This window comes from Erpetoichthys calabaricus, chromosome 17 (assembly GCF_900747795.2).
Source record: "Erpetoichthys calabaricus chromosome 17, fErpCal1.3, whole genome shotgun sequence".
Lineage (NCBI taxonomy): Eukaryota > Metazoa > Chordata > Cladistia > Polypteriformes > Polypteridae > Erpetoichthys > Erpetoichthys calabaricus.
This window is the reverse complement of record NC_041410.2, coordinates 99,856,889-99,868,679: the sequence shown is the minus strand read 5'-3', so window position 1 is coordinate 99,868,679 and position 11,791 is coordinate 99,856,889. Positions and strand designations below refer to the sequence as shown.

Genomic DNA, 11,791 nt, shown 5'->3' with positions numbered 1-11,791 from the left:
CGCCTTACTCTGATGATGATGATGATGGTGATGGTTGTTCTTGTTTGACTTCAGGGGTGGCGCTCACGCGGCTCTGTCTTCTTTTCACACATAAAGCGGGTGATTTGGAGGAGACCACCAAAGAGTACTTCATCAGTTGCTAAGGTCCGGTGTGTTAGTGCGAAGTGAGTACTTCAGTAACTGAGATGAACACACGAGGAGCGCAGCCTGGCACCAGCGGGTACGTCCGGCCTACCTGTACCCAATTCGAAGCTCTGCTTGACACAACCATGCCACCACCCATGTCCTGCCCACACACACACACACACAAGTACTCGTCTGGAATCGCATACGAACTTCAGAGGCTCCCCGTAGTCAGGGGGTCCTTGAACAGGCCCACTGGGGTGGGTGGTCCTCATTATGGGGCAATTTCACATTTCACAAGTTAATGCGGTCACTGCTTGTGGGCACCGATTGTGCCAGTTACTGGGTTTGCCATCAGACACAAACATTAGGGGTCTCGGTGGCACCTTTTTGTTTTGTGTAGGGGGCTCTCTGTCTCGACCCGATGTTCATCCTGAAGTTGTGTTTTAATGCCACGTGAGAAGGTAATCCAGCTAAATTCTGTATGGTGGGCTCACCACAAAAGTCCCAGGTTTAAATAAACATTTTATTCAACACAAATGCCAACTTCTAGGCACATCCACGCTAACGGAGCTCCCTCCCATCGCTTCCACTCGAGGTGAGTGCCCCCTTATGCTGTGCCTGAGTAAGGTGGAGGGGAGACCCAGATGTACCCCCACTGCCAGAGCATGGCACCCCAGAGGCACCTCTGCATCGGGCTAAGCTGCCTTGAAACGAGAGAATCCTCGCACGACAGCACCCCCTGGTGCCACCTGGAGGACCTAACTGCGATCCCGTTCAGCCCTGTCTGTGGGCAAAGCAGAGCCATGCCAGGGGAGCTCTGCCAGTCACTGTGTTGGCGACATCCATCTATTAAATTACCCTCCAAACAGGGAAAGGCATTGCAAATCCATGATGGCCTCCATGCCAGTCAGGATGCCAGTCCGTCCATTGCATTTGTAACAACAGATCCAGTCTCCATAGGGAGTGCCGTGTTCCCAGGAAGACCCCCCAGTCTGGACCCTCATCTAAAGTGTACTTGAGTCTACACATCTCTCCGTTGCCCAGGCATCTGCTGAGGTGCGGTGCCATCTTGGTGGTGTTCCCATGTCCTGAGCATGCTGGCCTTCCTCCCAGATGGCCCAGTGTGTGTCGGAGTGGGCTGGTACCCCATTCTACATTGCCCCCCCCATTAGAGGTTTAGGTCTTGTGACCTCTGTGCCACCTTTGAACGTCCTTTCCAGACGAGCAGTCGGATGTGTGCCCTCCGCCCACTCCCCTCCTGACTCATCACAGTTGCCGTCACGCCTCCCCCATCTTGTTAGAACTTGTCACCTTCCCCAAGGGCGGGTGTGCCTGCCTGCCTCTGGATGTCCTCGTGAAGACGTCCCTTTTGTTCCTCGGTGTTTCAATTGTGATGGTTTGGATGATTTTTGTCTCCGTGATTGGCACCCCCACAAGCTTCTCACGCCCGTGGCCGGGGGGCCTTCGGAAGACACAATGCGGCAGGCGGGCACTTTTAGCTCATCAATTAGTGATGCGCCATCTGCCACCTGTTGGCAGCCACGTGCCCGGTGGCCTGCCTCGTGGAGGCGAGTGGCCGTGTTTACAGTAAAGCGCCTTGGTGTCACTAAACACAGGTGAGCGGGCCGCTGTGATGGAAACAGGAGGGGCAAACGTAGAAACTTGAGGATGCGGTCAACAAGGGTGTCCTTGGCGGGGCTCAGCGGGCATTCAGGTTTGACCCAAAGCACAATGGAGCACGGCACAAAGAAACAAGATAAAGCTGGCCGCTGTCACCCTCTGAGGCTGTGTGGCACCTTGGGGACTGTCAGCATTAGCCATCGCTATAGCGCCTTTCACAGTATTGGAGGGTGGGCATCATCGGAGTCTGGGGAGAGCGCAGGTGACTTGGCCTTTGTTGGCATGTGGTGGGCGTCTTTGTGTGAGCTTCTGTCAGGTGGAACGTGCCACCACTCCTTTGTTCGATGACAGTTGCTTTCTTGTCACGCTTTGTACCTTCGACAGAAGTCTCTTTCCGTTTCTGGTTCCATTTTCTACGCCTCAAGTAAAACTGAAATTTGCTTTCTTGCCAGCGCACAGGATGAAGGAGAAACTCTGGACATCACTGTTAGCCTGGCACACCTCACCAGCTGTGTCCGCCTCTGAAAGGCGCTATATAAAACAAGACGAGTTCACAAGGCCCCAGTGTGCACATTGATGCCAACTTTTAAAGTTTACTTGGGCTGTCTAAGTGCCAGGGTCAGAGGGTGACAGCGCTCATGGCACGGCGGGTCAACTGCAGGCATTGATTTGAGAAGCCGGGTGCAGAGAGCAGAGCTCATAAATATTCATGTGCGGCCATCACATGACGCTGCCTACTGACAGATGGGAGGGGTGGCAGGGCGGGGCCAGCCGAGAGGCGTGAGGGCACCAGTGCAGCGAGTCGCCAATACTTCTGATTGAGGCGGCATGGCACCGGAGCCCGCTCCTTGACAACGTCCAGCTGCCATGGGGGGGCAGCAGTCGAGGCTCTTGGACTCAAAGCAGCGCAAGAATCTGGCGGGTAAGACTGTGGGGGGGGGGGTTGCTGAGGGGGGCCGACCACGGTGTGGGTTCACTCGATGTGCCATCTTTGACGGTGGTCCGTGCTCTGAAATGAGGTTTCTGTGTTTTAGAGCTCCATGTGACAATCGGGGGGCTGTGCTCTTATATAGTGCCTTTGGTGCCACACTGCTGACCCCACCGTTAGTGCCAGTCAACAGGACCACCTGCAGCACAGACGTTCAGATCTCGTCTGCCTGAAAGCCGGAGAGGCAGGTGGTCCTGCAGGGGCTCCGATGCTGCAGGTCACCGCTAGTGCCATCCTGCCCCACTGGCGCACAGTAGCTCGGCAGACTTTCACGCCCTGCAATGGAAAGAATGTGCGCCACACGAGCAAAGACGCGGGCCGCTCAGTCCCACGCGGGCCACCACACAGGAGCTCTTTCATGGCTGGCGGGCGCCTCTCTCTGAAGGGCCTTTGTGTTCTGGGCCTTGCCCCTAGCTGGCGCTTTTCTGCCCATTTCCTCTGTTCTAGAATCTCTTTTGGCCTTTGACGGTTTATTCCGCTTGTGACGGCTGCCTGCTCTCTTGTCCCTTCTGGTTGTGACAAACGAGACACATCAGGCAACCAGCGGCCTCCCTGGACTTGAACTCAAGGACACCTTTGCAGTGCCCGTGTCAGGAGGGAGGGCACTTCTGTGCCAAGGGGTCAAGCAAGGCATGCCAACCTGCAGACTCACTTGTCTGAATCCTGCTATCGTTCTTGCACTTGGAGCCCCCGACCCCCCCAAGCCATGGTTTGTGTTTTTTTTTTTTTTCAGTTTAGGTCCCCAGCTTTGACTCCCGGGCCGCCCCCCAATTGGAGGAATAAGGAAACAATGGCAAGGTGACCCTGTGGCTTCATGATGGCAGTGCTAGCAGGCAGGGCACAGCGCCAGTGGGCACCTTGGTGGCTTATTAACCCTCTGTGTCCCTCCCCTTGAACGGCAAGCTGGACGGTGGTAATGGCAGCAGTGACCCTGGGCGGCTCAAGACGAGGAGCGCCAGTCACAGCACCGAAGTCTGCTTTATGAGAAAGGTTATGATGATGATGAAGGCCGCAGGGTGCCCATTGGTCCATCATGTAAACGTGTTCTTCTCCATAGGGCGCAGCAGGGCAGTGGTGAAGAACTTCGCGCCTCACTACCGAAGGCAGTACGCCACCGCCTACGTCAAGCACATCATCACCGAGCTCGAGCAGAGAGAGGGCGCCGTCACCCAGCTGCAGCGCAGACCGGTACTGGCAGCAATTTAAACTCGAGGAGATGTGCCACACCTCTGGAGCCCCGACAGGTGACCCAGGCCTTTGTCACGCCCGCGGGCTCAGACGTGTGCGTAACGGGCCTTACTCTTCATATTTTCATGCCAGGGCTTTCTCTTCTGGGTCTCAGGTAGATCTGCTTCGGGGGGAGAAGCTGCTGGAGGGGACGCTGCCGCAATTTCAAGATCAGAGGTGGAGCGAGAGACGCCTGCTGGTGACCGGAGACTTCCTGGTAGAGAGCAGTGACATCAAGGAGGTGCGTCACTCCCACAGACCCCCGAGGCCATGCAGAATCGGCGGGCCTCTGCTAACTCCGTGCCAGTCCTTGTTTATAATCTCAGTTAGCCCACCAGGAGCCCCTTCACAGAACCCTGCGTAGATCCCCCTCTTCCTCTTGGCTCATGCTTAATCCTCAGCGCCAGTCCTGCTTGACGAAGCCCCTACATGACCCTGCTGTCCTGCCCACCAGTCCACTCACCCAAATCCCACTAGTTCTTCCTTAAAGTCCCACTGCTTAACCAGCTGTGACCACGCCCACAACTCCAGATCCAGCCCACCACCACTTCCTGCCTTACACATCCTCTGCCCCCCAGGTTTAACCACGCCCACAACTCCAGTCTCCGCCTACTGCCCACTAATGCAGGTCCAGTCCATTCCCCTTATCTGTGACCACACCCACCGCTCCAGACTCCGCCTAAGACCCGCCTTCTGCCCCGGTCTCTGCTCACCCCCAGCAGCCTGTCCCTTTGCTGTCCACTTGACTGGCTAACCTGCTCGAGGCGCTTGTGCTTTTCGCCACAGGACCCCCAAAATGTGCACAAGAACAAAACCCGCCTGCTCCTGTCCAGCTGTGACATTTGCACTTCCACTCAAGAATACCGCCTGCTGTGGGACAGGGCCATGCAGGAGATGCCAGGTAAGGAGCTCAAGCCCTCCAGGTGACGTCACCAGATGACCGTTTGTCTGTTTGGTGCCAGCGGGTTGAACGTGGCTCAAATACAAACAGTGCCCGATTTTGCTTGGCAGGTGCCGCGGACTTCGAGATGCCCAACTCACCCGGGCCCTTTGACTACCCTGTCTTCATCCATCACCCATACCGGCCTGTCATTTGTATCTGCGCCCACTCTGAAGACGAGCAGCTGGCCTGGCTGAGTGTTTTGAGGAATGCCATGCGGCACCACAGCACTGGTATGGGGGGGTTGTGTTCTGCTGGCTGGTACTAGGCTGGCGTTGACTGTCCTGGGTAGATGCTGTCTGTCACTGCCAGTCTGTTTCTGAATTCCATTGCAGCGATCCTGAGACAAAACTCCTTCCAGGGCAGGGCCTTCCTAGAAGCCGTCCGCCATTACAGGCAAGAGAAGGGCAGATACGACTCGGGGGTCCTAATGCTCGGCTCTGAAGAGGACGTGAGTGTCACACGAGGGGCTCGGACGGAGAGACGTCTCTGCCACGTGCAGATGCCCCTTTGGGTCCTCACAGACAAACCGTTGTGTCTCCACAGGTCCTCTCCATGGTGGTCATGGAGGACGTGCTCCCCGGGCTCCGCTCACAAGTGTTTCCTCGACTGCGCGTGGCACGGAACAGGAGGGGGGCAGCATGGGGACTGGTGAGGGTCTGGATGGTTGTGTGGGTGGGTGGTGGTTACAGTTTGGTCAGCCCATGAGAGTAACGCCTCTATGCCCGCAGCTCCTGGCTGAAGTGTTCTCGCTGGTTTGTGGCGAAGTGTCGCAGGAGCTGCACACCCTGAAGGAGCACGAAGCTCAAGGGCACCCCCTGCTGGACAAGCAGGTCCGTCTTAACCTGGACCAGATCCTCACCGTGCAGGAGCACATCACTCGCAAGATGAGAGGTAAGGTGGCACTGCGGACCTGGGCACAGTGAAGCGAGCGCCTCCCTGACGCATGTCTCTGGAGTTGAGCTGGCACCCAGGCACCAGATGGGCACACTGGGCGGGTCGCCTTCTCACTGATGTGGCTTTGGCTTCAAGGTCAGTTACCTTAAGTGGCCGAGCCTTTTTGGCAGCCCACCCGTCCCACTGCCCTGGGTGCTATGGGGTGGGTACTCGCTGCAGTGGCTTCTCAACCTGCCCACTGTGTGCTCTTCTTCCAGGTCAGATGGCATCAGTGATTGCCATGTGTGTGGCTCGCTTGATCCTCCCTTCCCTGGGGTCCATCTGTCAGGAGCTGGCAGGGGCATTGCATTTGGCCTTCTCTGCTGCCCGAGAGGTGTTCACGGACGCCTGCGACGCCATCATGAGCGCGAGGTGCTGCGGCTGCTCTGTGCAGGAGGTCAGTTTGAGCCGCAGCTGGTCACTCGGACGATGCCCCCGGTGTGGACCAACCTGACCCCTGTCTGTGCTTTTAAACCCCACCAGCTGACGGAACCCCTGACAGGCCTGCCCTGTGACTCGTCACCCTCGGGTCACTGCTACCGCCAGCTGGAGCTCATCCCCGACAGGCTGGCCGCCCTTCAGGATCGATTCGGCTTTCAGGGTGCCAAGGGGATTGTTCTTCGGGCCCAGAATGCTCTGGAGCAGGTACGGTTGGCACACCTTGGCACTTGCTTGCTTTTCTCTCGCTCTGGTTGTCCTCACGCCTCCTGTTCGCTTGTCACCTCAGTTCCTGGAGGACGCCGTCTACACCTTTGAGTGTCTTCTGTCCCAGCAGCTGCGGCACTCGATGAAGTCCACTCAGATCAGTCTGACCCTGCGCCGGGTCTATGGCCGTGTCCTTAAGGTAAGGCCGGACCCCGCTGCCCCCCACTGCCCCCTGTAGAACAGAGCTGTGACTCCGTGTCTGTCCCCTCAGAAGCTGGACCATGACAGCGTCCTTGTGCAGACTGACCTGCTCCGAGAGGCCCTGGTGCAGATCACGCTACCCTGGCTGCTCAGGGAACTGGAGCCCACCTGCAAACTGGTGAGTCGCCCGCCTCCGTCTGATTAGCCCACTGCGGGCTGGATGGGCAACAAGGAGTTAATGCAACAGCCTGAAGTATGTTGGGGGGGGGGGGGGCACCAAAAAGCCACATTGTGTCTGCCAGGGACCCCACGGGACTGACTTCTGCTGTGAGGGCTGAATGTGCGGAGCTGTCTGAAGGGGCACAGTGCCATAGCGCAGCCCATCGTCCTGCCCGGCTCCAGCTTGTCGCCATATTGTACCGTGCTGCTGTTTCAGGGTCTCTCCAGCTGGGGGCTCTGGTGTGTGACATGTGGTGGGCATTCGAGTGGCACCCTTGTGCTTTACAGTTTAGCCAAGATAGTGCCAGTGCCCCCTACCTTCTTACTGTTTATACCTGCATTGATATTTGAGCAGGTGGGTGAATTGACTTAAATCACTGGGGGGCCGCACTGCCCATTTACAGGCCCAGGACTCCCAGCTGGCAAGATGAAGGAGGGTCTCCGCTCCAGTTAGCGCCTCCTAGTGGTCACCCCTACTCCAGCATTGGTACTCTACCAGTAAACCCACTGGAGCGCTCTGAGCCCGTACCACGTGAAGGGCGCTATACACAAATATATTGGTCCAGGGGTCTCTGGGTTTCCCTGCTTAACACCCTGAAGCTCCTTTAAAGCCTGAAAATCAAAATTGTGGGGGTCCCAGAAAAAAATAAAAACATGTTAGTGTTACAAACCACTCGGTGTCATTGGAGAGGGGGCACTGAGGGCGTCACTGACAGGACGGGACGAGGTGGGCGATGGCAGCAGCCCATGGCGCCTCCTTTCCCTGTGCTCATCCCTTGGCTCTCACTTGTCCAGGAACTCCTTCAGTACGAGGAGATGGTGTTTGCTGAGCACAGCGCCGTAATCCACATTGAGAACATCTACGAGGAGGTGGTCCTGGAGAGCCTGCTGAAGGACATCAACTCAGGTGAGGCCTGCCCAGGGGGTCTTTAGGTTCAGGGTGGGCAAATGAGCTGTATGTGTCTGTGTGAGCGTATGTATGCTGTGGGCACTAGAGGGCACACACGTTAAAAGCACAAAGGTGGTCTTGTTATTAAGAGATGGTCTTCACAGTCGTTTCCCCCACCACAGCCACAAGTACATACTTGGCACAAACACCCCGTTCTTCTTCGTCTGCCTCTCGCACCTCCGCTCCCCCAACAAGCTTCGCCCACCTACCACCCGACTGTGTGTGGCTCGTTTCTGTGACGTCAGCCCCAAGTGGTCTGCAAACACTTCTGGGTCAGACGGAAACGTCATGCCAGTTGTCTCCCCCACAACACCCCCTGGCGGCACCCATGGTACCCAGCAGGGCTGAGATAATGAACTCTAAGTGGGAATCCAGGGTGCCGCTGTAAATCAGGGGTGCTGCCATCTAGTGTTGTGGCGGAGGCAGTGCCAACCCCCCCACACTTCCATCCTTTGGGCTGCCGGCCGCCCCTTACAGTACGTTACAGTATACGGTGCATTCCAAAAGACCCCTTCACTCACTCTCTGTGCATTTCAGTGTACACTCAGTAACCCTTAATGACAAAGTGACAACATGTGACCAGAAGGCTCTGCAGATTTATTAAGCATCAAAACCTGAAGTCTTTCATTCATGGGTGGATGCAGACCCTTCGTTCGGTACTTGGTAGAAGCCCCTTTGGCAGCCCCCTCAGGTAAGTCTCTATAAGCTTTGCACCCCTGGATTTGGGCAGCTTACCCCATTCCCCTTGGCTGATCCTCCCCAGCTTTGTCAAACTGGATGGTCTGGCGTCTGCACTGCCATCTTCTGGTCTCTCCACGCAAGCTCTGGGGGGGTTTAAGTCTGGGCTTTGGAGGGGCACCTCAAGGACACTCTTGGCCGTTTGGCTTCGTCAGCCCAGTCTGAGGTCCATTCATCCTTCCCTTAATTCGGATCAGTCTCCCTGTCCCCATAGTGTGACACTGGCACCGCCAAGCTCCACCGAGAGGCAGCGCCTGGTCAGGTGCCTGGAGTTCTGACCACAGAGTTCAGTTGTTGTCTCTCGGTCACTCAGGAGGGCCTTCCGTCTGCCCACTCAGCCGGAAACGCCTGCTTCTGAAGCCGGACAGTCCACTCTAGGCAGAGTCCTGGTGGTCCGCACTTGTTCAACTATCACAGTTTCTGAGGTCACTGTGCCCCTGCTGGCTGGGTTTGTGTCCTAACACGGGTGTGCCACCGGTGGACCCCCGTCGAGTTCTGGATACGTCCCAACAGGGGGGATTTGACATGTTGATTTGTAAGAAATCAGCAAACCGCTTTAAAAACGTGTCACTTTGGCCTGGTGGGCTACGGAGTGTTGACCGACACGTTAAAATGGCAGATTTCTTATTGACGATGAAACCCACAGCCCCCCAAGTGTCTGTCAGTGCACCGTGTTGTGGCTGTGACAGAGCGGAGGGTTCCCTTTAGCCACGCCCACACGCCGCCGTGGGTTTGGTCAGGTGATCTGCGGTGTTCTTCACGTTTCCAGATCTTTCCGCCGTCTGCAGGCCGATTGACTTTGTGTGTTTGCTGTCATTTCTGAGTCTTCATACACTTAGGAAACTCTTTAGATTTTTATTTAATCACTCGACGCTCTGCTGAGTGACTTCAGGACATTTGCCACTTCAAAGAAATCCACTGTCACCCGTGATCTGCAGTTCAGGGACGGCGTGACAGAGTGAGGAGGGCCGAGTGACATTTGAACTTCTGCCACAATGGCCTGTCGTAAGGAGACCGCTTCATATGGCGCCTTTCACAATACTGTAGGTTGGCCATTCTTAGATGGATATGCAGTTTGTCACTCCTGGTCAGGGCCACTCTGCGTCCCCAAGTGCTTTTTCAGATGACGTTGTCCATGCAAATTAAAATAAGAAGTCTGTGTGACTTGATTTGTAAAGCGCATGTAAAACGACCGCCGTTGACCACCGTGCTCCATAAGACGTGAAGGTGAGATGTTTGGGCCCCTCCTGCCCCCTTGTCACCTGCCAACATCCCCTCACGCTCACAGTTGCCCCTGCCCCCTTAATTTGAGGTCCAGCAGCGTTGTACTAAAAGACGCCTTTTGCTTTGGTTGGCGAGTAGACAGCAGAGTGAGAAGTCAACTGCCATCTCAGCCACTGGAATGGATGTGCTGCCCTCTAGTGGGCCGAGAGCAGACCCAGCACAGCTTCTCACCCCCCCACCCCTCTTTGTGATTGGCAGTTCTGAGGGACGCACCCAGCCAATACCAGCTCAGCCTGCACTGCTCCAGCCTGATGTGCATCCTGAACAGCCTGGGCGCGGACCACCGGACTGGACAGCAGACCCCCAGCAGTGGCTCCTATGAAAATGTGCCGTTCACCGTAGAAGTGGGAGCTGAGAGTAAGGATGAAGAGCGTGATGATGAGGAGGAGAGTGAATACGTCAACGTCGCCACCATGCCAGCCAGCTCAGATGACCTTACCCGCCGCTCCCACCAGCCAGGTCACAACATGCACCAGTGGGCCATGATGAGGGAGTCCGATGCCTGAGCTGGACATCAGGGGGCAGAGGAAAGACCACAGAGATGGGGCTGTGCCAGAGGACCCTGCTGAGCTTGCAAATTGTCACACAGCTGGCACCACCAGCAGCGGGTCAGCTGGGAAAAATGACAAGGGCAGAAGACCTAAGAAGCGATGTGTCACAGCCAGGGGGGCTCTCTGTGTGACACTACACTGGTGTCACTTTAGTGCAAATGGCACAGTCAGCCGTGGCGTTGTCTGTCACTGCCTGTTGCACTTTAGCTCTCTCTCTCTGTCTCTCTCTCTCGTCACCCTCAGATTTTGAAAGCCATCTGTCCCCTTCATTACGATGGACCACTGTGACTTCATCTAACCTGAGGGTCCCAACTCCCTCTTGGTGCTTCTGTCCGCTTTGAACCTGATGTCGGGTAAGGGGGGGGGGGCGTGCCCAGTGGACCCCTGGGACGTGTGCTGAGTGGACGCTCATTGCCATGAGACTCTCCGTCTGGGGGTGCGCAGGCAGCCGCACTTCTCCTTGATGCCACCAGGAGGCCCCACACTCTGTGATACCAAATTAGCAGCTGGGATTGATGGGAGGGGGCCGACTGATGCAGCCCCCCTTGACCTTTGGACAGCAAACAAATGGCAGACGGCGGGGGTCCCCACAGGACATTGCTGTCTGTGGACTGTCAGGGTGTTGGTTACTTGATTTTAATTTGGGTTTGTCTTCTGAAATGTCATCAACGTGTGACCTGATTTATGAGGTCACCCCAGACTGAGTGTCACCTGTAGCCCCCTGCTCGAGAAGGGCCCAACCTTAGGACCTGCCAGGTGGTCGGCCCCCCAGATTGCCTCTGATTTGTCAGCAGTATAAAAGCGGGGGGCGCCAGAGAGACACATCTGGTGCCCACCCTGAAGTTGTTTCTGGCCATTGCTTGTCCAGCAGCGTGATGTCCTCCTCCCCTCTTCTGCGTCTTCTTCTTCCTCCCCTCCGGTCTGTCAGGCTCACTAATGGCTAACTGAGGTGGGCAAACGCAACTCCCACCTGCAGTGTTCTCGTGTGTTTATTGAATTAAAATGCATTTCTAACTTATTGGTGTAGTAATGGAGCGGGCGTTGGTGTGTATAGCGCCTTCATTGTGTGCCTGCTGATCAGGCGGGGGGAGAGAGAATAAAGCAGCCTGCTGACAAGTAAGCACATGTGGCCAATGGAGTTAACATGGAAATGAAGCTAAAGGGGGAGACGCTGAAATGTTAAGTGGCTTGGCAGCAGGGGGTCACCATCATGTCACCATGAGGTCACGGGCCTACAAGCCACCATATGCCACAAAGCCTGTCAGGACAGAGTCCAGCGTTCAAGGTGCTACGCATACAGGAGATTGTCACAGGTCATGTCTTTCAGTGTCACCCAATAGGGACCACAGCGGTGGCCAAGGGCAGCC

General features: G+C 56.2%; 1 protein-coding gene across 3 annotated transcripts; it reads left to right on the top strand.

The window, feature by feature from the left end:
* Positions 1-2,458: 2,458 nt before the first annotated feature.
* Positions 2,459-11,442, top strand: LOC114667390 (protein Niban 1-like). Of its 3 annotated transcripts, none has more exons than XM_051920544.1 (14): positions 2,459-2,668; positions 3,792-3,922; positions 4,077-4,202; positions 4,748-4,862; positions 4,973-5,134; positions 5,237-5,352; positions 5,448-5,552; positions 5,633-5,795; positions 6,056-6,234; positions 6,321-6,482; positions 6,613-6,681; positions 6,754-6,861; positions 7,698-7,809; positions 10,072-11,442. In XM_051920544.1, the coding sequence occupies exons 1-14, from the start codon at positions 2,614-2,616 to the stop codon at positions 10,377-10,379; spliced, it is 1,911 nt and encodes a 636-aa protein (XP_051776504.1). In that variant the 5' UTR covers positions 2,459-2,613; the 3' UTR covers positions 10,380-11,442. The 3 variants fall into 3 exon arrangements, with proteins under 3 accessions (XP_051776504.1, XP_028678504.2, XP_028678503.2); XM_028822671.2 differs by having other exon boundaries at positions 6,565-6,681; positions 6,757-6,861; XM_028822670.2 differs by having other exon boundaries at positions 2,493-2,668; positions 6,565-6,681.
* The last annotated feature ends 349 nt before the right edge of the window (positions 11,443-11,791 follow it).